The sequence below is a fragment of the Carcharodon carcharias genome, chromosome 28 (genome assembly GCF_017639515.1).
Source record: "Carcharodon carcharias isolate sCarCar2 chromosome 28, sCarCar2.pri, whole genome shotgun sequence".
In the NCBI taxonomy this organism is placed as follows: Eukaryota; Metazoa; Chordata; class Chondrichthyes; order Lamniformes; family Lamnidae; genus Carcharodon; species Carcharodon carcharias.
The window spans coordinates 11,731,353-11,753,690 of record NC_054494.1 but is presented as its reverse complement, the minus strand read 5'-3'; the positions used below and the strand labels follow the sequence as shown (position 1 = coordinate 11,753,690).

Below are 22,338 nucleotides of genomic sequence, written 5' to 3'. Positions count from 1 at the left end.
ACAGTCATTGTCACTGTGTATCATGCAAACTTGCAAAGAGGCCAAAGGCCATCACTTTCAGACCCGAAACATGCCAGGTCTACCTCAAATTACGCTGGATTGGGGAAGTATGTCAAAAATTTGAACAGCAGGTTAAGCAAGCCATTTCACACTGCTACCATGCAGTGGCTATACAATAGTTCCACTAACAGAATGCTGTCAGCAGTCCAGAAAGACATTCTGCCTACCACACAATTGAATGACATTGTGTATGAATTTCTAAATGTCTTTTTGTTGTGATTCCAGGATTGGGCAGCACTTGCTAAACAATCCTGAGTGTGCTATCAGCTACACCAACAACCAGTTTAATCAGCTGAGCTTGTAACATAGCTCATATAAGCTTGCTGTATAGTTTTTGGTCTTATAACTCTAATTCTGTGAGTTAGCACAATTGTGTGGCAACACCTCCGCTAAGGAGAGCTGACTGGCCAACCAATCAGCACCTTTTCTCCAGTCGAGTAAATGATTGTGATTGTTTGAAATTTGGCATTCTTGTTTTTGTCCTGATGAGTACAAGGTGAAAAGTTTTGACAATATAGAACAAGAACAAAGAAAGTACAGCATAAGAACAGGCCCTTCGGCCTTCCAAGCCTTCGCCGATCATATTGCCTGTCAAACTAAAACATTTTGCACTTCCGGGATCCGTATTCCTCTATTCCCATTCTATTTGTGTATTTGTCAAACTGCCTCTTAAACACCACTATCGTACCTGCTTCCATCACCTCCTCTGGCAGCAAATTCCAGACACTCACTACCCTCTGTGTAAAAAAACTTGCCCCGCACGTCCCCTCTATAGTTTTCTCCTCTCACCTTAAATTTATGTCCCCTAGTAATTGACTCTTCCACCCTGGGAAAAAGCTTCTGACTATCTACTCTGTCCATGCCACTCATAATTTTGTAAACTTCTATCAAGTTGCCCCTCAATCTCTGTCACTCTAGTGAGGACAATCCGAGTTTCTCCAACCTCTCCTCATAGCTAATAACCTCCAGACCAGGCAGCATCCTGATAAACCTCCTCTGCACCCTCTCCAACGTCTCCATATCCTTCTGGTAATGTGGTGACCAGAATTGCCCGCAATATTCCAAGTGTGGCCTAACCAAGATTCTATACAGCTGCAGCATGACTTCCCAGCTTTTATACTCAATACCCCTGCCAATGAAGGCAAGCATGCCATATGCCTTCCTGACTACCTTATCCACCTGCGTTGCCACTTTCAGTGACCTGTGGATCTGTACACCCAGATCCCTCTGCCTGTTGATGCACTTAAGGGTTCTGCCATTTACTGTATAATTCCTGCCTGTATTAGACCTTCCAAAATGCATTACCTCGCATTTGTCCAGATTAAACTCCATCTGCCATTTCTCCACCCAAGTCTCCAACCGATCTATATCCCGTTGTATCCTTTGACAATCCTCTTCACTATCTGCACCTCCTCCAACCTTAGTGTCGTCTGCAAACTTACTAATTAGCCCAGTTACATTTTCCTCCAAATCATTTACATATACTACAAACAGCAAAGGTCCCAGCACTGATCCCTGCGGAACTCCACTGATCACAGCTCTCCAATCAGAAAATCACCCTTCCACTGCTACCCTCTGTCTTCCATGACCAAGCCAATTCTGTATCCATCTTGTCAGCTCACTGCTGATCCTGTGTGACTTTACCTTCTGTACCAGTCTGCCATGAAGGACCTTACTGAAATCCATGTAGATAACATCCACTGCCCTTCCATCATCGATCATCTTTGTCACTTCCTCGAAAAACTCCATCAAGTTAGTGAGACATGACCTCCCCTTCACAAAACCATGCTGCCTCTCACTGATACGCCCATTTACTTCCAAATGGTAGTAAATCCTGTCACAAAGAATCTTCTCCAATAATTTCCCTACCACTGACGTAAGGCTCACCGGCCTGTAATTTCCTGGATTATCCCTGCTACCCTTCTTAAACAATGGAACAACATTGGCCATTCTCCAGTCCTCTGGGACCTCACCCGTAGCCAGTGAGGATAAAAAGATTTCTGTCAAGGCCCCAGCAATCTCCTCCCTTGCCTCCCTCAGTACTTTGGGGTAGATCCCATCTGGTCCTGGGGACTTATCCACCTTAATATTCTTCAAGACACCTAACACCTCCTCTTTTTTGATCTCAACATGATCCAGGCTGTCTACACACTCTTCCCTAGACAAATCGACCGCTAAGTCCTTTTCTTTGGTGAATACTGATGAGAAGTACTCATTTAGTGTATCTCTCATTTCTTCTGGCTCCACACACAGATTCCCACCTCTGTCCCTGAGTGGGCCGACCCTTTCCCTGGCTACCCTCTTGCTTTTTACATATGTATAAAAGGCCTTGGGATTTTCCTTAATCCTGGTTGTCAATAACTTTTCATGACCCCTTTTAGCCCTCCTGACTCCTTGCTTAAGTTTCTTCCTACTCTCTTTATATTCTCCACAGACTTCATCTGTTCCCAGCCTTCTAGCCCTTACGAATGCTTCCCTTTTCTTTTTGACTAATCTCACAATATCCTTCGTTATCCAAGGTTCCTGAAACTTGCCATACTTATCCTTCATCCTAGCAGGAACAAACCGGTCCTGAATTCTTATCAACTGACGTTTGAAAGCCCCCCACATGTCAGTTGTTGATTTGCCCTCAAACATCTGCCTCCAGTCTAGATTCCTCAGTTCCTGCCTGATATTGTTATAATTAGCCTTCCCCCAATTAAGCACCTTAACCCGAGGACTCCTGTTATCCTTATCCACCAGTATCTTGAAACTTACTGAATTATGGTCACTTTTCCTGAAATGCTCCCCTACTGAAACTTCTACCAACTGGCCGGGTTCATTCCCTAATACCAGGTCCAGTATTGCCCCTTCCCTAGTTGGACTATCTACATACTGTCTCAGGAAGCCGTCCTGGATGCACCTTACAAATTCTGCACCATCAAAACCACTAGCACTAAGTGATTCCCAGTCAATATAGGGAAAGTTAAAATCACCCACCACAACAACCCTATTGCTTTTACATCTTTCCAAAATTTGCCTACATAACTGTTCCTCAATCTCCCGCCGGTAATTGGGAGGCCTATAGTAAACCCCCAACATTGTGACTGCACCCTTCCTATTCTGGAGCTCTACCCATATTGCCTCGCTGCATGAGCCCTCTGAGGTGTCCTCTTTTCCGCAAGATTCAAGTTCTGTATTACCAAGGAACTATTTGTTACTGCTTGCTTCTGTAACTAACTTATATGTGAATACACTGGCTTGATATTTTACTTTGGTACAAAAATGTCTGACGTGAGTAGTCCTCTGGACCATGGAATGTTAAGGGAAGATTTAATGGAGGTGTTAAAATTTGTGAAGGGCTTTGATAGGGTAAGTAAGGAGGAACTGGCAGGAAAGTTGGTAACCAGAAAACACAGATTTAGAGTAACTCACAATGAACTGGAGAAGAAATGAGGAGAGATGTTTGTAAACTACATGATATGATATGATGGTGTGCAATGCACTGGCTGAAATGGTGGGTGAAGCAGATTCAACAGTAACATAAAAAAATTGGATTGTGAATTTAATGCATAAACCTTGCAGGGCTATGGGAAAAGAGCAGAGGACTAAGATCAATTGGATAGGCCTTTACAACAGTGACTACATTTCAAAAAGTACTTCATTAGCTGTGAAGTGCTTTGTGATGTCCTGTGCTGGGGAAATGCATGTCTTTCTCCCTCCCTTCTCTCCTTTAAATGGGTGGCACAGGCCCAAAATGCAGAATGGCTCCTTCTGTGCCATAAGATTCTATGATTCTATGTATGCAGGGGGAAGCGAGGGGCTGAATGGCTTACTCCTGCTCCTATCAGTCAGTCGTCTAATGGGCTTTTCCTGTTCTTCTGGTCTGGGGATAAATCACAGCCTAAAGGGCTTGCAGAGCACCACAAAACCCATCATTTAAAAAAAAGGAAGAGCTTGCATTTACATACCGCCTTTCACAATCTCAGGACATCCTAAAGCACTTCATAGTCAATGAAGACCTCTGGAGTGTAGTAACTTCTGGAATTTAGGAAAGAGATAGATGGATAGATTATAGATAGATCGATGCTGGATATGTATTGGTGACAGAATTAGCTCACAAAGCCTTATTGGGTTCATGTTGCATAAGTACATAGTGTGTACATGAAGGCAAATGCACAGTGAATGCACTGAGTGTCACGTGGGACTTGCACAGAGGCTTGGGAAATGCTGGGCCATGATTTTGCAGGGCGAGACCGTGAATTGGGAGAGCAGGGCCAGCATATCGTGTCCGCACGCAGTTCTAGTTGTTGTTCTGGTCAAGACTGAATCTGCATTGTCTGATCCTGATCTCTTGTGACATCGCTCAGTGTTAATCTGGGGTTAACAGCAAGCTTGCAATGTTTAATTGCTGAGATTGAGTTGCATTCAAGAAAAGTAGAAAAATAAAGACTTGCATTTATACAGGGATTCTCATGATCAGTGGAAATCTCAAAGCACTTTACAGCCTGTGAAGTACTTTTTGAAGTGTAGTCGCTGTTGTAATGTAGGAAACACAGCAGCCAATTTGTGCACAGCCAGCACTGCAATACGATAATGATCAGATAATCTGCTTTCAACGATAAAAGCAAAATGCTGCAGATGCTGGAAATCTGAAATAAGAGCAGAAAATGCTGGAAAAACTCAACAGGTCTGGCAGCATCTGTGGAGAGAGAGGCAGAGTTAATGTTTCAAGTCCAGATGGTTCTTTTTCAGAGCTGCTTCGAAGAGTCATAGGGACTCCAAACGTTAACTCTGTTTCTCTCTCCACAGATGCTGCTAGGCCTGTTGAGCTTTTCCAACAATTTCTGTTTTCCGTGGTGTTGATTGAGGGATTAATATTGTCCAGCACGTAGGGGGAGAACTCCCCCGCACTTCCTCAAGCTAGTGCCATGGGATCTTTTACACCCACTCGATCAGGCAGATGGGGTCTTGGTATAACATCTCATCTGAAAAACGACGCCTCTAACAGTGCAACACTCCCTCAGTGCTGCACTGCAGTGTCAGCCTTGATTAACCTGAACTGTTGCTTGAAAGCCTGTCTGTGTGACTAAAAAGGACACCTCCTCAAGGAGGCTAATTACCAAAGGGAATTTCCTGTAAATTAACGGACATTTATGAACGCTCAGCTCTTGCCTCTGAGGGAAATAGCAGGAATTAAAATTCAGGAAAACCATTAGGAACTGAATGGAATTCTTCCTTTTGGTTTTTATAAGCATGTGATTTCATAGCTGAAGTAGGACAGAGCTAAAAACTTGTTCTTTGTGCATCTCCTGTGGTTGTCCTTGGACTGAGTCAGAGGATGTGCTGTTTTACTGAGGGGCGCATAGTCATGTAGCAGCCAGCCATTACCAGGGCAACTGATTTAGTCATGACACACTAAATGTTGTCTTTGTTTGAAAAAAAGAACCTCCTAAAGCATTTTACAGCCAATTTAAAAAAAAAAATAATTGTTGTGACATAGGAACTGCATCGCATCCTGGGCCTTATAACTGTTTTGAGATACCCATCTGAGGTAAAGCATTTGGGCCTTGATAACCAGGCTTCTGCAAAGACGAGGGAAAGTCATTATGGAATGACTCACTCACCTCCGCCCTCCTGGTCAGCAGCTCCCCCAGTAATGAGGCTTGACAACTGTTAATGATAAGGTCCTGTTTCACTCCCTCCATCATTGCTCTTGGTCATTATAACCCTGAGCTGCACTCTCCAGAAATGAAGTCCCACTTGAATTGACATGCTACCTGATTCAGCCATCTTGTAGACCTTTAGTGGCAAACGTAGAGTTTCAAATTAACATTGGAGCTAGACTGTTCAGCAGTGATTTCAGGAACCTCTTCTTCATGCAGAGGGTAATGGAAATTTGGAATTCTCTCCCTCAAAGCACTGTTAAGGCTGGGGGAGGTCAATGGAAATGTCAAAAACTAAGATTTTTTTGTTAATATTAAGGCTCATGGAGCCAAGGAAGGTGGATGGAGTAAAGTTACAGGTTGACCATGATCTAACTGAACATGTTCAAGGGGCTGAATGGCCACCTCCCATTCCTATGATGCCTATCATAAGGGGACAAGCAAAGCCCAAAAGGGGTTAAGGGTCCAAAACATCACATTCTCAGCAGAGGGAATTAAAATAATAACGTTCCAAAATCCCTCACTGTGCTATTGTGTGGAATTTACTGAAGAAGTGCAGGTTCCAAAACTGAAATGGGCTATTTTCTAAAATCGCAATGAGATTTTTTTAAGCCTGCCTTCATTTATAAATAAATCTCTGCTTCTTCACCTCCATCCTGGAATAAAGTGATGGAGAGCCTCTCCAAGACGCTTTCGATATGGGCCTCACCACATCCTGCCCGCCCCAACCTCCCCCACCCCACCAGTTGGACCATAAACCACAGCTCAGTCCCACAGCTGGTGACCTGCATCCAAGCGACGATGGAACCAATCGCTAAGAAGATGGCTGACTTGAAGTTGGAACAGAAGTAACTTGGTCGCCATGGAAATTAAGCCCTCAATGGATTTGTTTAGACAGATGCGCATAACCATAAGAATTAATTCTTGGCTGACAATCTAGCAATGGAAGCTTATAGCGAAGAAAGCACTGAGCTGGAAATAATTAATGTCCACTTGTGTTGCCAAGTAGTCCAGGAAGGTTTGGGTAGGGCCCTGTAACATGGGCCCAAAGGCAGGTTCATATCTCGCTCTCCCCTGTGTGAGCCGCAACGAATTAAATATCTCATACATTTATATTACCCTTAGATTGTGTAGCGCAGAGACAAAACTATTCATCACCTAATCCACACTATAACTGATCCAGGAGCTAATAATGGGACAGTGCACAGAGAGTGTCCAAAATCCTGCTGCCATGTCTTAACCCGCATCAAATCCCATATTCACCTATCGCCCCTGCGCTCGTTGACTTACATTGGCTGCTCGTAAAACAACATCTTGATTTTAAAATTCCCATCCTAATTTTCAATTCCCTCCCTGGGTATAGATGGGATGGTCAAATGGGCAGATAAGTGGCAGATGGAATTTAACCCTGAAAAGTGTGAGGTGATACACTTTGGAAGGAGTAATTTGACAAGAAAGTATTCAATGAATGGTGTGACATTAGGAAGTTCTGAGGAACAAAGGGACCTTGGCGTGTGTGTCCATAGATCTCTGAAGGCAGAGGGGCATGTTAGTGGAGTGGTGAAAAAGGCATATGGGACACTTGACTTTATCAGTCGAGGCATAGATTACAAAAGTAGGGAGGTCATGTTGGGGTTGTATAGAACCTTGGTGAGGCCACAGCTGGAGTACTGTGTGCAGTTCTGGTCACCACATTATAGGAAGGATGTGATTGCACTGGAGGGGGTGCAGAGGAGATTCACCAGGATGTTGCCTGGGATGAAACATTTAAGTTATGAAGAGAGGTTGGATAGACTTGGGTTGTTTTCATTGGAGCAGAGAAGACTGAGGGGTGACCTGATTGAGGTGTACAAGATTATGAGGGGCATGGACCAGGGTGGATAGGGAGCAGCTGTTCCCCTTAGTTGAAGGGTCAGTCACAAGGGGGCATAAGTTCAAGGTGAGGGGCAGGAGGTTTAGGGGGGATGTGAGGAAAAACTTTTTTACCCAGAGGGTGGTGAGGGTCTGGAATGCGCTGCCTGGGAGGGTGGTGGAGGCGGGTTGCCTCACATCCTTTAAAAAGTACCTGGATGAGCTCTTGCCACATCATAGCATTCAAGGCTATGGGCCAAGTGCTGGTAAATGGGGTTAGGTTGGTAGGTCAGGTGTTTCTCACGTGTCGGTGCAGACTCAATGGGCCGAAGGGCCTCTTCTGCGCTGTGATTCTGTGATGGTGTCTTCCTTCCCGATCTCCGTAATCTCCTCCAGCCTCACGACCCTCCGAGATATCTGCGCCCATCCGATTTTGGCCTCGTAAGCATCCCCGATTCTAACCGCCCCGCCATGGGTGGCCGTGCCTTCAGTGGCCTCGGCCCCAAGCTGTGGGATTCCTTCCCCTCACCTCTCCGCCTCCCTACCTCACGTTCCTCCTTTCAGACACTCCTTCCGACCTGACGCCTCCTTAAGTGGCCTGGTGTCGGGCTTTGGTTTTATAACGCTCGTGTGAAGCGCGTTGGGACGTTTTATTACATGAAAGCTGCTACACAAATGTAATTTGTTGTTGTTGTTGTAGAGAGCTTTGCTCCAAACTTTGCTCGGTAGCTGACTTGGGAGTGCACGGTGAAGCAGTGGAGAGGGAGCTTCGCTATTCACAGCACCCGTGACCCAATATGTCCTGTAACCCTTCGCACAGTGTGAACACGCGTAAAGTTATCCAGTCCCTCTTGCTCAGGCATCCCATTACCTCCATGAGGCACTGACTAAAAGGAAGGCAACACAACTTTGTTGAAGAAATGTTCTGGAAGGGTTAATGACTCTCGGAGAGAATGTGACTCGCGAAGCATCTAATCATTGTTATGTTCTACTATCAATCTTTTAAGGAAGAGTATATTATTACAGTTGAGTTTAACTGCCATGCCAGCCTGTCTACGTGTCAGTATGCCTCGCTGTTGCAGCAATTACAATCCCAAGGGGTTATTGCTGGGAGAAGATTAGGGTCTTCTGTTTCAAGATCTCCATGTTAGTTGTAAATACAGTTTTTTTTTCATTGTGCATTGCTGTAGGCACCAGAATTAGCAGCCTCTTTATCTCAAAGTCCCAGCAGCTTTGGAAACGTTCCATATGTCAGTCGGTAGCGCTGGGAAACCAGCTGGACTGGGCTGAGGAAACTAGGCCGGGTTAGCTATCGTCCAGAGTGAACTCCACATCGAATGAGAATTCATCTCCAGCACTGGACGGGGTGCGGGGAAGGAGCATCGAGGCTGATCCCTTCTCCCATCGTTCCATCAGGGGTTCTCCCAGTCATTGTGGCTCATTGTCAGAAACACAGAGCCTTTAACCCTTCCAGAATGTTCTTTTTTGAACTTACAACAACAACTTGCATTTAGATAGCGCCTTTGATGGAATGAAACTCCCCCAAGGTGCTTCGCTGGGGCATTCACCAAAGTTATGGTGGCCAATCGGGAGACTTTGTGGCCTGGGTTATAAGGAAAGATTGAAAAAATCTGGGCTGGAAAGGGCAGGCGATCTTACAGAGAGGTGAAGAAAGGAGGAACTCGCATTTATGTAGCGCCTTCCATAACCTCAGCACATATCAAAATGTTTTACAGCCAATGAAGTGCAATCACTGCTGTAATGTAGGAAACATGGCAGCCATTTTGTGCACAGTAAGCTCCCACAAGCAGCAATATGATAATGACCCAATAACCTACTTTTTAGCAGTCTTGAGAACTGAACCTGAAACCCTTTGGCTCAGAGGCAAGAGTGGTCCTGCTGACCCATGGCTAACATATGACATCTTTAAGGGGTTGATTAAGATAAACGAAAATCATTACTTTCAGATGAAATGGTGGAAATGTGATAGAAGTCACTGGTTCAAACTAGTCGAGGGTAATTGATATCTGGAAACTGTTCTTTGTACAGAAAGGCATCAATGTGTGGACTGAACATCCAGATTGAGCAGAGGAGGTTAAAACCCTGGAACAATTTCAAAAAAACAATCGGAGAAAGAAATGGTGGGATCTGTTGAATCTTTCTGAATCACTGAATTGTAATGACCTTCTTCATCTGGAATGACCTTGTGATGTTCTTTAGCAATTTCAGCCCTTCCTGTTGAATGCTAAAGATGCATCTGTTTACACTACATCTACTGCACTGTGTACAGTTCTGGGCACCACACCTTAGTAAGGACTTGACCTTGGAAGAAATGCAGTGCAGATTCATCATAATGTCACCAGGGCTCCAAGGGAGGAGAGATTACAGAAAATAGCCTTGCATCCCTTGGAATATCGAAGGTTAAGGGGGATGATTTGATTGAAGTTTTTAGGATCTTGATAGGGTAGATAGGAAGAAACTTTTTTTTCCGCTGATGGGGGAGTTTAGGACAAGCTAAAACAGCAATAATATTTAGAGCAAAGGCATTCAGAAGCAAAATTAGGAAACAGTTCTTCATGCAAAGAGTGGCAGCAGCTTGGAATTCTTTCCCACAAAAAGCAGTAGATGCTTGTTACAGGATCCACGTCGATTGGTGAAATCAAAATGAGGACAAAGAGCCTTTCTTTGCCGAGGGTTTAGTGAGCTTGTTCAAAGCCAACACTCCTCACCCACGCCCAGTGTCCCAGCCTCCCCTATTTATATGTGTTCAAAAATCCATCACCTGTTTCCGTTAACAATGTAATTGACATTAAAAAAGCCTTAAAAACGTAATAGATGGCAGCTTAATTAATAATTTTATTGCTAAAACAGATCGATACATTTTTGCTAACCAGGGATATCACAAAATGGTTATAGCGCAAGAGGAGGCCATTTGGCTCATTGTGTCTGTTCTGGCTCTACGAAGGAGCAATTGAACGAGTGCCATTCCTCCGCCTTCTCCCTGTAACCCTACACATTCTTCCCTTTCCGATAATAATCCACTTCCCTCTTGACTGGCTCAATTTAACCTGCTTCCACCACACTCTCTCAGGCAAGCATTCTAGATCTTAAAGCACTCGCTGAGTGAAAAAGCTTTTCCTCACCTCGTCGTTGCTTCTTTCGGCTAATTGCCTCAAACCTGTGCCCCCTTTGTTTGTGGCCTTTCCACCAGTGGAAACAGCTTCTCCTTATCCACTCCATCCAGACCCCTCATGATTTTGAATGCCTCCGTTGAATCTCCTCTCAACCTTTGGGGGCAGCTCTCGCCATTTAACTCACCGGCTGCTTCCGTAAACCGTGTGTGTGTGTGAGACCCTACCCCTCCAGCCTGACTCCAGTTCCGCCCCCCGCAAAAAATAAGGAATGCCAGATACAGGGGCAGAATTCCCAGCCATTTCTGGGATTTCCACCACGGCAGAGAGCCCCTCCGCTCTGGTGAAAATCTGGGCCTGATTGTACCTCTCCGGTTCCCATGTCCCTATGCTCTACCTCTTTGATGCGTGATCTCAATGTGTGAATCAGACACCTAAACGGCGTCGGCAAAATTGTATTTCAAACATTCTGTGAATGTTTGATAGTTGCTAGAATTGAAAAAAATTAAAACCTGGGATTCACACCACACTTCTTTTTTAATGAATACCCTAATATTAGCTAGCTCGAAACTTTTATTTACAACCCACGTCAGCCTGGTAAATAGCTGTAGCACTGTGATAGATGTCTCTGAGCTGGGAGGGGATCGGCAAGGTGTGCTGCCCCTAATTGCTATCCACTTTGCCCCTGCTGGAATGTGTGTGGATGTGGTGATTGGACAAGGTATATGATATTGAGGTAATGGTAAAAGTAAACCTGGAATAGTATTTTAAGTTGTGCAAGTAGTTCAAGGTAGTGGAAGATGCTAGGGCCAGGGCTTGGCTTTGTTTGACTAACCAGAAAACGCTCCCCAAATGGTGATGAGTGCCTACTTGAGTGAGATAATACAGCTCCGCCGATTCCTATGGGAAAGACCCTCCATCGACTATAGAAGCAGGCCCTTCGGCTCATGCTGATGTGAATGCTCCCTCTCTTTATCTCACTCTATCGACATATACTTCTATTACTTTCTCCCTCATGTACTTAGCTAGTTTCCCCAAAGCATTCATTGGGAGAGAAACTCAGCAACTCAATTCAGCAATCAGTGCTTTAAAAATCTAACTCCTGGTGCAGCAAGTGAAATGGAGTGGTATGTTAATGGATAGCTAATTGGGTCTCTTTCTCAGCTCTCATTATCTGGTGACTTGTTCCCCTTTCTGCTTCTTTCTGCTTGCTGTCCAGCCCTGAGTGCCAAGTTCCATTTTTTTGAGAGGCACATGTGGGAGGAGAAAGGAATGATTTCCCCCAATAATGTTGGTGTGATTGGTGACAGGAGCAGTTGTGCGCTCCTTGGGCAAGTACTAATTGTTCCTCAGTTATTTTTCCCAGTATTTGACAGTGTAAAGCAGAAGGATTCGAGGGCTTTATAAGGGGTGAGAAATCTATAGATTGGCAGTATTATTCTCCAACTATTGAATTTTAACCCAGGATAAGTCAGGATTTCAGTAAGCCGAACAAAACCCATGTAAGATTGGGATAGAACATTTTTAAAATGTATTACTGGAGTAAGTACGGAAGAACAAACTGAAACTATGACATCTACAAACAATGGGCTTTTCAAATAAAATTCTCTGCTCCTTTCAGAGATTTTCAACTTGAGCTAATTCGTACAAAAAGCCTTTAGTCATCAGTGCTCCTGAGAACTCTATGCTCTGCCATGTTTGGATTGACAGGCCAGAAATGAATTCTTGAATACAGTAAATAGTTTACAGCGAAGTACATGGGATTCTTGCCATCTCTTGTTGCTCCAGCTAGCAGCAAACACCATGTCATATTACACCCATGGAACAGGCTAAAAGACTGTTTTGTATTTATATACAACTATAACAATGCACAGAAACAACATGACATTGGCAAGTCACTAAACAATATAGTGCTTAGATAAGACTGTGTGTTTAAATATGCTATTCAGTGAATTAGCTGAGATTTCATTTGGCCCAGTCAGGAGTTGAAGTGCACCTCATCACAGACCGTAATAAAAGCAAAATACTGCGGATGCTGGAAATCCAAAACAAAAACAGAAAATGCTGGAAAAAACTCAACAGGTCTAACAGCATCAATGGAGAGAAAGACAGAGTTAACGTTTCGAGTCCGTATGACTCTTAGAAGAGTCATACGGACTCGAAACATTAACTCTGCCTTTCTCTCCACAGATGCTATTAGACCCCATCACAGGCTGTTTCCCCTAGCTGGAGAGCCTAGAACTATCAGGTATGGTGCCTAGTTTTGCGGGACAAGCATGGAGCAGGGAATTAGAAATACATGGCTGCAGAGCAACGAAGGCTATTTTCAGTGGAGTGGGAAAGGGGGGCGGGGCAGGATCCCTGTCCACTGCTGTTTAAAAGTTGCCATCACCATCTGGAAGTGGGCATTTCAGAACTTCTGAAATCTCAGTGGGGCAGCACATTTTGGAAGCCCTCTTAAATCACACCTGCATTGTAGAGGCATGAACCATGAATTGGAGGTGGGAAGAGTATAAAAGGTGAGTAAAGAGGCTGTTGCCTCCTTTATAGTTCATCGTGAGATGTTGTAGCTTGAGTTATACCTGTTTTTACTAAAGTGAGCAGTGATAGTGCTGTGATTGCAAAAGGTAAGTGATCATTAGATAATGTTTGCCAGGTTGTTACTTCTGACCTCTGACAAGCTGTCAAGTGAAAGAACAGCATTGAAAAAGTGGAAAAATCTTGCATTAGATGCATTAGAATAGATTATCCATTAGATAAAGTGCCATTCTGCATTGCACAATATTGAAAGGTCAGCCCGGTCCAGAGCTAATTGTTCAAACTCTCCCCATTGCTGTCATTTAGTCTTTTCAGAAAAGCTCAACCATTTTTTTAACTGTTTGAAAGCTTTGACAGATGCACGGACGTTCATTCATTCTTTGTAAAACAGCTCAGCCATCTGTTTGACTGTTTGAAAGGTTTGACAGATTTATGAGCTTTTCAATGATTTCCTTTTTTGGGGCTTGTGAATGCTGTTTAATAAGTGGGTTGGATGGGAGGCTGGGTGTGGGGTATAGGAATGTGGCAGTGAAAGAGGGGGGTGAGGGGATGAATGGGGTGGAGGGGTTGAGGATAACTCTTCCTTCCAAAAGAAAGAGTCTCCATTTCAAACCTGAGTTTCTTAAAACTGCAAAAACTGAAAGAAAACACAATTTTCATCACAAAACTTCACTGCCCTTCTTCAAAATTGTGCCATTGGACCTTGTTTATCCACCTGAAAGGACATTCAGGGCCTTGGTTTAGCATCTCATCCTGAAGTCATCACCTCTAACAATGCAGCAGTCCCTCAGTGCATAACTGGAATGTTAGTCTAGATTTTGTGCTACCACAGCCTTCTGACTCAGAGGTGAGAGTGCTGCTACTACTGAGCCATGACTGACTTACTACTTTAAGCTGAACATGTTTGGACAGTTGTTAAGACTTGGATCGTAGTTTTACACCTGTCTCCATGAAAAGGAGAAAACTGTATCTCAGTGCATTTCGCTAAATAGCTGTGAATCTTTGTAAATCTCTACCCAGAGAGCTGTGTGTTGTAGGCTGTTGTGTGTGCTTGCATGCCACTGTAATGTAAAGGTGCTTGGCAGAGCAAAGGTTAATGTGGGACTGGAGAATAGGTCCACCCATGGTATGATGTATATAGTCACATGGTAACAGACTCAGAGAAAACCTGGAAGTAGCCGGTAAATAGTTAAAGACTAACAATAAATAGCTCATGTTTAAATATACAAGTCTCAAGATCTCGTCAGTGAGGGACACCACAGTTGGCACCATAACACAATATGGTGATCAGTGGTGATAATACAACACTGTGGATGCTCAGTCATTGAGTTTATTCAGGAGAGAGGTTGATAGATTTTTGGGTACTAAGGGAATTAAGGGATACAAGGATAGTGCAGGAAGTTGGAGTTGATGTGGAAGATCAGCCATGATTTTGTTGAAAAGGCAGAACAGGCTTGATGGACTGATTGGCCTACTTCAGTTCCTATTTCTTACCTACTTAAGCGGAAGTATGTTCACCAGCTGTGCTGCGCTTGGTGTTTCTCTGTTTTGTTTTCAGTGAACATTTGAGCTATTAGAGGAAGCACAATGCTAGTTTTAATAGGTGCTTATTTGATTGTGGATGTTTAAACAGAGACAAGATGCTTCCAGCTTGGCTGGTGGAAGATGGAGGGGGTGGGTTAAGGTTCTTACCAGTGTAACACTAATTCATGCAGGCGAGAGGTTTAATCAGCATTTTGTGCGAAGCTAGCTGATGTCAGTCAGCAGAGGTGCTGTGAAATGGCTCCAGTGCCCTTGAGCTAGGAAAGAATCACAGAATCACACAGCGCAGGGAAGATTGCTGGACCTCCTGCGGCCAGAGCGGGGGGTGGAGTACATCCTGATGGGGCCTGCTCGACGTCCAAAAGGCATTCCAGGAATGGGTAGCTGAATCGGGGGGGGAATGAAGTCTTTTTGCTGTGTCTTCTGTGCAGCTGTCCAGGGCTGGAAGCGTTGAGAGGTGTGCGCGCGGCTGCACTTTAAACACGGCGCCCGGCATGATGAAGCAGTGAGGTGATAGCGAGGCGGGCGAGTGACAGCCCACCGGCCTTCGGAACGGCGTGTTCCCTGGGAACGCACGCTTAACAAGGTGGGATTGGGACGATGCGGCGTGAGAAGCCGCCATTGCTGCCGCCGGGTAGAACGTTCTTTTCCCTGGCCGCTACCACACTTAGTGCAAACCTGGGATGATGTGGTCTTTAGTTTCATGGTCTCCAATATTGAGACTATCATTGACTGTCATTAGTTCATCAATGCCCTTTAGGGGAGGAAATCTGCCACCTTTACCCGGTCTGGCCTACATGTGACTCCAGACCAGACCCACAACAATGTGGTTGAATCTTAAATACCATGTGAAATGGCTTAACATGCCACTCAGTTCAAGGACAACTAGGAATGGGCAAGAAATGCTAGTCTTCCTATTGGTACCCACATCCTGAAAGAATATTAAAAGTAGACTGTTTTTTGTTCTTTTCTTTCCGACTGAAAATTCACCAAGTTCTGCCTGCATTTTTGCTCTGATATTTGATCAGCCACACTGGTTTTCCTCTCTCTCCCCCCTCTCTCTCTCTCTCTCTCTCTCTCTCTCTCTCTCTCTCTCTCTCTCTCTGTCTCTGTCTCTCCCTTTGTCTATATTTTTCCTTATAAGCTTCTGTTTGGATCGGTATCTTTTCCACCGCCACCATTGGCCCATTCTGCCCCTCTCTCACTGACGATATTTTAGATCATCTGGCATTCTTCCAATAAACAGTTTGCAGGTCATTTAACCCACTTGTTGGCTTTTTAACCCCTTCCTTCCCCCCCCTCCCTGTTCCAACTCTGGCCCACTACCCACCCCCCCCCAACCCCCATTTCTCCCAACTTTTATTAAAACGCCTCCTTATCATTCTTTACACTTGTAAAAGTTTACAGGTTTGATGTGTCACAATCTGTGCCTATTGCAGGGAGCAGATTCTGACTCAAACTGAGCAGCTGCTCATGTCCATCATGTTCCTTTTTTTTTCCAATTTCAGGTTCCCCAACATATTTTTTTCCTTTTGCTTTCCCTTTTATTAAAAATCGTTTTACTTGTGGAACTCCAGCAAGATCAGTGCGGGGGTTGAGGGTTGGGTTGGGGGGGGTGTTGGGGGGAGTGTTGTGGGGGGGTGGGGTAGGGGAAAGGGAAAGGGGAGTCAAACTGGACTGGCTGAGGGGAAGGGAGGGATGGCGGCTGACTGGATGAGTGGACTGTGGCTCAGGATTGATAACTAATCGTGGGACCCTGCCATTGTAGGCCTGAGCTCCCCCAAAATAATGAATGGGCTTTTTGCAAATTGCCAGCACATGGGCATACCTTTGCACTGTAGTGTGTTAATCATTAACAATTCAGCACCCCTGCCCCGAAGGGTGTGTGACCTCTTAGCCATGAACCGCCATAAATTGAACGGGTGCTGTAATGCGCCGCTCAGCCTGCGGCTTCCGCATTGCCTCGACTGTTGAGGGTTTTATTTTGGCCAGAGAAAGAAGGGTTTTTTTTAGCCGAATTACTTTGACAGCAGCGCGGTCCACTTGGCAATCAGAACATTTCGCAAACGGTGTGGGGTCACTGACGGCTTGGTTCCTCCTCGCTCGCTGCCGATTGGTCCGTGTCGGCCCTGCCCGAAAATTTGAGGAAAACGGTGGGCTTGACGTTTTTTTGCGGCGTGTCCGCTCACAGCGCGGGCAAGCAATCAACAAAAGCGACAGCTAGAGCTCACGTCACCCCCAAGGCCCCTCACAGAATAGGGGAGCAAAGAACGGCCAGCAGGCCTGGGACGAGCTGCACAAGGTCTGTTTTGGTGGAGAGAATAAGGAAGTTACCCACTCCTCACAAAGCAAGTGTCTAAATGGGGTTGAGGAGCAGAGGCTGGTACAGACTTGGAAACCATTAAAGGCAGCAAAGCAGGCTAATAAGGCAAAGAAAATAAAAAGTGTAGAACTGTTGAGGAATAAACTTGAAACGCAGAAAAAGTTACATTAAACGTACATAGAACATGTACTAGACCCACACTTGTACTGGTCTCCACATTATAAAAAAGGGACATAGGGGCAGTGGTGCGGAAGGATGTTTAAGAATAATCCCAGGAGTGAGGGGTCAGGAAATCAGGAAATATTGAACTGGGTCTCTTTTCTTTGGAAGAGAGAAGGCTGGAGAGCGAACTGACGGAGGTTGTTAAAATTATGAAAGGGTTTGACAAGAGAAGATGTTTTCGCTCGTGTGCGGGTGGTTAAATGGAGTAGGTTGGGAAGAGGCTTGTGTGGAGATGAATGCTGGCACAGAGCTGTTGGGCTGAATGGCCTGTGCTCTGTAAATCCGATGCAATGATATGAGGTGATCGCAAAGTTGCTTGAAACGTTAGGTTTTCAGAAGGCTTTTATTTAAAGGTAGGCTGAGAAATGAAGCACAGGATTTTCCGTTTTGTGTTGGGACCCAGATGTCAGAGTCCAATGGGGGTACTCACCATGGGAGCAGTCGGCTGAAATCGATTTTTTTTTTTCCTGGATTGGCCAATTCGAGACCAGAGGGCAGCTTGCCGTCCAATGGCGGGCGGGCTCCTGCAGATGGAGGGCCAATAGGCTATGATGCCTCATAGGCTGTCCCACTGACCAAGATGGGAGCTGCCAATGGCTGCAGGGAGAGAGGGGGCACCTGGTAATGGAGGTGCCCCCTGAACATGGATGCTAGTGAAGTGAGTGTGCTGTTCCTTCCCGTTGGAAAGCCGCATTGTTTAAGTAGCCATGTTTTCACTGCGGGAGAGGGACCTTAATAGGCCTCTCAATTACCTCAGTTGACTACTTGCCACTTGTGGGCAGGTAGCCATTCCGCCTCTGATTTGGGCTTCCCAAAGATGGCTTGGGGGTGGGGGATAGTGTCGGCAAACTGGCCCACCAGCTGGCGAAGCTAAATTGCGTGCCCAGCTCCCTCAGTTCCCACCCGCACTGGCCTTGGAAAATGCTGCCCAGAGAGTCAGTGAGATTTATGGAGAGACTTTCAGTCAGGGTTAGGGTGTGTTACAATTGGCGGGGGAAGAAAAGGGGACTAGGCGGAAGGCCAGGAGGGGAGGTCTGGAGGGTGAGGGAGGAGATGTGAGAGTAGGCTAGGATGGAGCGAGGTTGTGGGGATGCTTGAAAAGCAGGATGAAGGTTTTAATTCAATACGTCCAATAGTGGATTCTGTTCTTTCAGATTTTAAGTTGTATTTCTTGGAGTATGTCAGGCAATCAACTAAAAGCTCCTGTATTATTCAATAGTCGTTAGCACCTTGGGACTTATTATTATGTTAAAGGTGCTATATAAATGTAAAGTTTGTCCATGTTGTTGTGGGAACAAGTTGAGATGGTAGATTAAAACATGTTGCATGAAACATAGATTCAAGATAAGTGGCAGAAGGTGTAGGGGGGACATGAGGAAGAACCTTTTTACGCAGAGGGTAGTGGGTGTCTGGAATTTGCTGCCCAAGTTGGTGGTAGAGGCAGAAACTCTAAACTCTTTTAAAAAGTACCTGGATCTGCACCTTAAGTGCTGTAAGCTGCAGGTCTATGGGCCAGGTGCAGGAAGGTGGGATTAGAAAGGGCATCTGGGTGTCCTTGGGCTGGCATGGACAAGATGAGCCAAATGGCCTCCTTCTGTGCTGTACCTTTTCTATGGTTTCTATGGTTTCTATGGAAACCTGTAAGGGCACAACACTGCGGTGTGTAATTAAGTGCAGTTAGTCATCTGGTAGATTGCCAACACCATGGGACACAATGTCATTGGTTTACGTCTCAATGCAAGGAGGCTCAATTATATAAAAGTCCTTCTGACATGTGGACAGATTCCAATTCTCACTTATTGAAGGCTTTCCTAAGGTGTGATAACCAGGCAGTTCGGGGAAGGGAAGCAACTGTGTAGGACGCGCTTTTCATTAAAGTGCGTGCTTTGCTCTGTCCGGATGTGTGGCGTGGACTAGCGAGATGGCGAAGAGGAGAAAGATTGCAATTTGGTAAGTGGTTGGGGTCAAAGGACAGGCTTAAACCTCTTGGTGAATTCCACCAGTTAATCAGCGTTGACACTGATCCAGCTTGTTTTTTTGGCAATTTCTGTGTTGTACTTTTATATTTAAATGTGCAAGAGAGAGAGCGAGAGCTCACAAATGGTGACTGGATCGAGTTGCCAACTCTCTAGCATTAGACTGGAGTCTGCAGCAATTGAAGATTAATCTCCAGGGCAGTGCTGTGAGCAACAATCAGGTGGGGGCGGGGGCTGGTGGGGGAAGATAGCTTTTTTTTTAAATTGCGTGACCTTTTTCGCTTCTTTGACCTTTCAGCTAATTAGGGAGCCGGGAAAGAGGGTTTTTCTTTTCACTGATACCCGAGGGTCATCCAATTTGGGAATGAAGAGGTTTCTTGCTTTCCAATGGGAATGATTGCTGAGTGATCGCGGGTGGATTTGTCAGACAGCCAATGACATGGCTGCATGGGTGGAGGCGGGGTGGGGGGGGGGGGGCGGTTGCGGCTTGAGGCTGGAGGTCATGTGATGAAACCTCCAGGATTGCGCTCAATCGGAGTTGGCAACCGGATGTAAGCACGGGGCCAGGTTTGCCCTGTCTGATGACAAGGGGGCGCAATGCTAAAACTGCTTCTCTCTGTTATCTTTGCAGCACAGTCTGCTGGGAAGAGGTGGAAGCCTACACGACAGATGCCTTCGCTGGTCGGCTGGCATTGCCCTGGCACTGAAGCTGGCATTGCAGAATCACTGAGGGACCACTGAGGACTTCACTTCAGGACACAGGGACTCCCCATGCAGTGACTGCACCAGGATTGCAGACTCTCAGCCAGTAGCGATGAGAATGAGAAGCAAATATGCAATTATTCTGTTTTTTGTTGCTGCTCTTGTGATCATTGAGAAGGAAAACAATATAATTTCAAGGTAAAGGCTTTTCCTGTCACTTTTTGTATTCTACATCTCCCTGAAATGGCTGGGTTAGACAAAGAGACTTGTGTGGGGCATGAACAAGAGTCGGGCTGAATGGGCTGGTTCAGTGCGCGAGACTCAATATAACTCCGTGTAAATCTAGTCTGTTTAGTCGTCTGCTGTTCCTCAACAATTCTGGTCAGGTGTCAATCCCAGTGTAAAAGTTGGAGTTGGGAGAGACCTGGTGGATGGGTTCAGTGTAGTGAACAAAATCTCTTTGGGGCTTGAATGGAACTCCAGCCTAGCGAGAAGGAAGGATATTGTAATCTCGTGGTGCAGGTCCTGTGTGAGATGGACTGAGACTGTCCAATTGCTGGCTATCCCTGATGTGACTTTAGTTAAAATTAAACAGGCAATCTCCCCCAAGAATCTTGTATGTCTGCTGAAGGGGGGGTTGGGGAGGGATGGTGTGAAATGGAAGGGGGTGTGATACAGGATGGGGGTGGTTGGTTACAAGAGCAGGTCAGATGCTGGGAATCCTGTGGCAAGTAACTCATCTCTTGACTCCCCAAAGCCTGTCCACCATCTACAAGGCACAATTGATGGAATACTCCCCAATTGCCTGGATGAATGCGTTTCCCACAACACTCAAGAAGCTTGACATCATCCAGGGCAAAGCTTGATAGGCACCCCATCCACAAACGTTCACTCCCTCCACCCACCGATGCACAGTAACAGCAGTGTGTACCATCTACAAGATGCACTGCAGCAATTCACCAAGGCTCCTTGGACAGCATCTTCCAAACCTGTGACGACTACCATCTAGAAGGACAAGGGCAGCAGATAGATGGGAACACCACCACCTGGAAGTTCCCTTCCAAACCACTGACTATCCTGACTTGGAAATATATCGGCCGTTCCTTCACTGTCGCTGGGTCAAAGCACTAGAACTTTCCTTTCAGCACTGTGCAGTCCACAGGTTCAAGAAGGCGGCTCACAACCACATTCTCAAGGGCAATTAGGGATGGACAATAAACTCTGGCCCAGCCAGCGATGCCCACATCCCTTGAACGAATTTAAAAACATGGTGGGGGTGCGGTGAGACACAGGAGGGGCTTTGACACTGGACGGGGTGAGATACGAGGAGAAATGTAATCCCCTTTTTATCTCAAGCTGCTCTTAACAAAGATCATTCACAATCTGTGGAGTCAGGACTCTCGTTGCCAATGGTGAGAGGACTGACTCTTTATTTCCACTTTGAAATGGAGAACTAACCAGCAGCTTGTGAGACTCCAAAAACTCCCTCTCCCCCTGCAGCAATAACTGTTTTATTAATATTAATTAATATTGAATTGGAATTATGATGTTCTTCAGCACCAAGACCCAACACCTAGGTCAACATGAAATTCCACTAGCAAGAGAATTCGTGGAAATATATGGTGCAGATGGAGGCCATTCAGCCCATCCTAACTGTGCTGGTCAATAAAGAGCCAACCAGCCCACTTTCCACCCCTTGGCCTTTACGTCACTTCAGGTGCATATCCAAATCTTTTTTAAAGGCAGTGAATTTTCCTGCCTCCACCATCCTTTCAGGCAGTGAGTTCCAGATCCCCATCGCCCTCTGGGTGAAAACATTTCTCCTCAACTCCCTACTAATTCGCCCACCGATTAATTTAAATCTATGTCCCCTGGTTAATGTCCTCTCTGCGAAGGGGAATAGATAATTCCCATCCACACTATCTAGGCCCCTCATGATTTTAAACACGTCAATTAAACATCAGCCTCCTCTGTTCTAAGGAAAGCAACTCCGCCCCATTAAATCTTTCCTCAGAATTAAAATTCTCCCTTCATGGCGACAGCTTTGTAACTCTCCTCTCTATGATCGTTAGTGTAATCACATTCTTCCTGTAATTCAGTGACCAAACATGCACCGGGTGCTCTGTCTACAGGATCCCCTAGAGTTTTGAAGAGTGAGGGGTGACCTCATTGAAACTTAGAAAATTCTTATGGGTCGTGACAGGGTAGATGTGGATAGGATGTGGTGAGTCTAGAACCAGGGGACACAGTCTCTGAATAAGGGGCAGGCCACTGAAGACTGCGATGAGGAGGAATTTCTTCACCCAGAGGGTGGTGAGTCTTTGGAATTCGCTACCCCAGAGGGATGT

The 22,338-nt window shown here is 45.5% G+C and overlaps 1 protein-coding gene across 3 annotated transcripts in view; it reads left to right on the top strand.

The window, feature by feature from the left end:
* Nucleotides 1-22,338, top strand: part of LOC121270857 (carbohydrate sulfotransferase 3-like) — a 96,249-nt gene that overhangs the window by 67,207 nt on the left and 6,704 nt on the right. For all 3 annotated transcript variants that reach the window (XM_041176397.1, XM_041176398.1, XM_041176396.1), the window contains one exon: nucleotides 19,920-20,188. In XM_041176397.1, coding sequence (XP_041032331.1) covers nucleotides 20,103-20,188 — 86 coding nt within the window. In that variant the 5' untranslated portion in view covers nucleotides 19,920-20,102. The remainder of the gene's footprint in view (nucleotides 1-19,919; nucleotides 20,189-22,338) is intronic.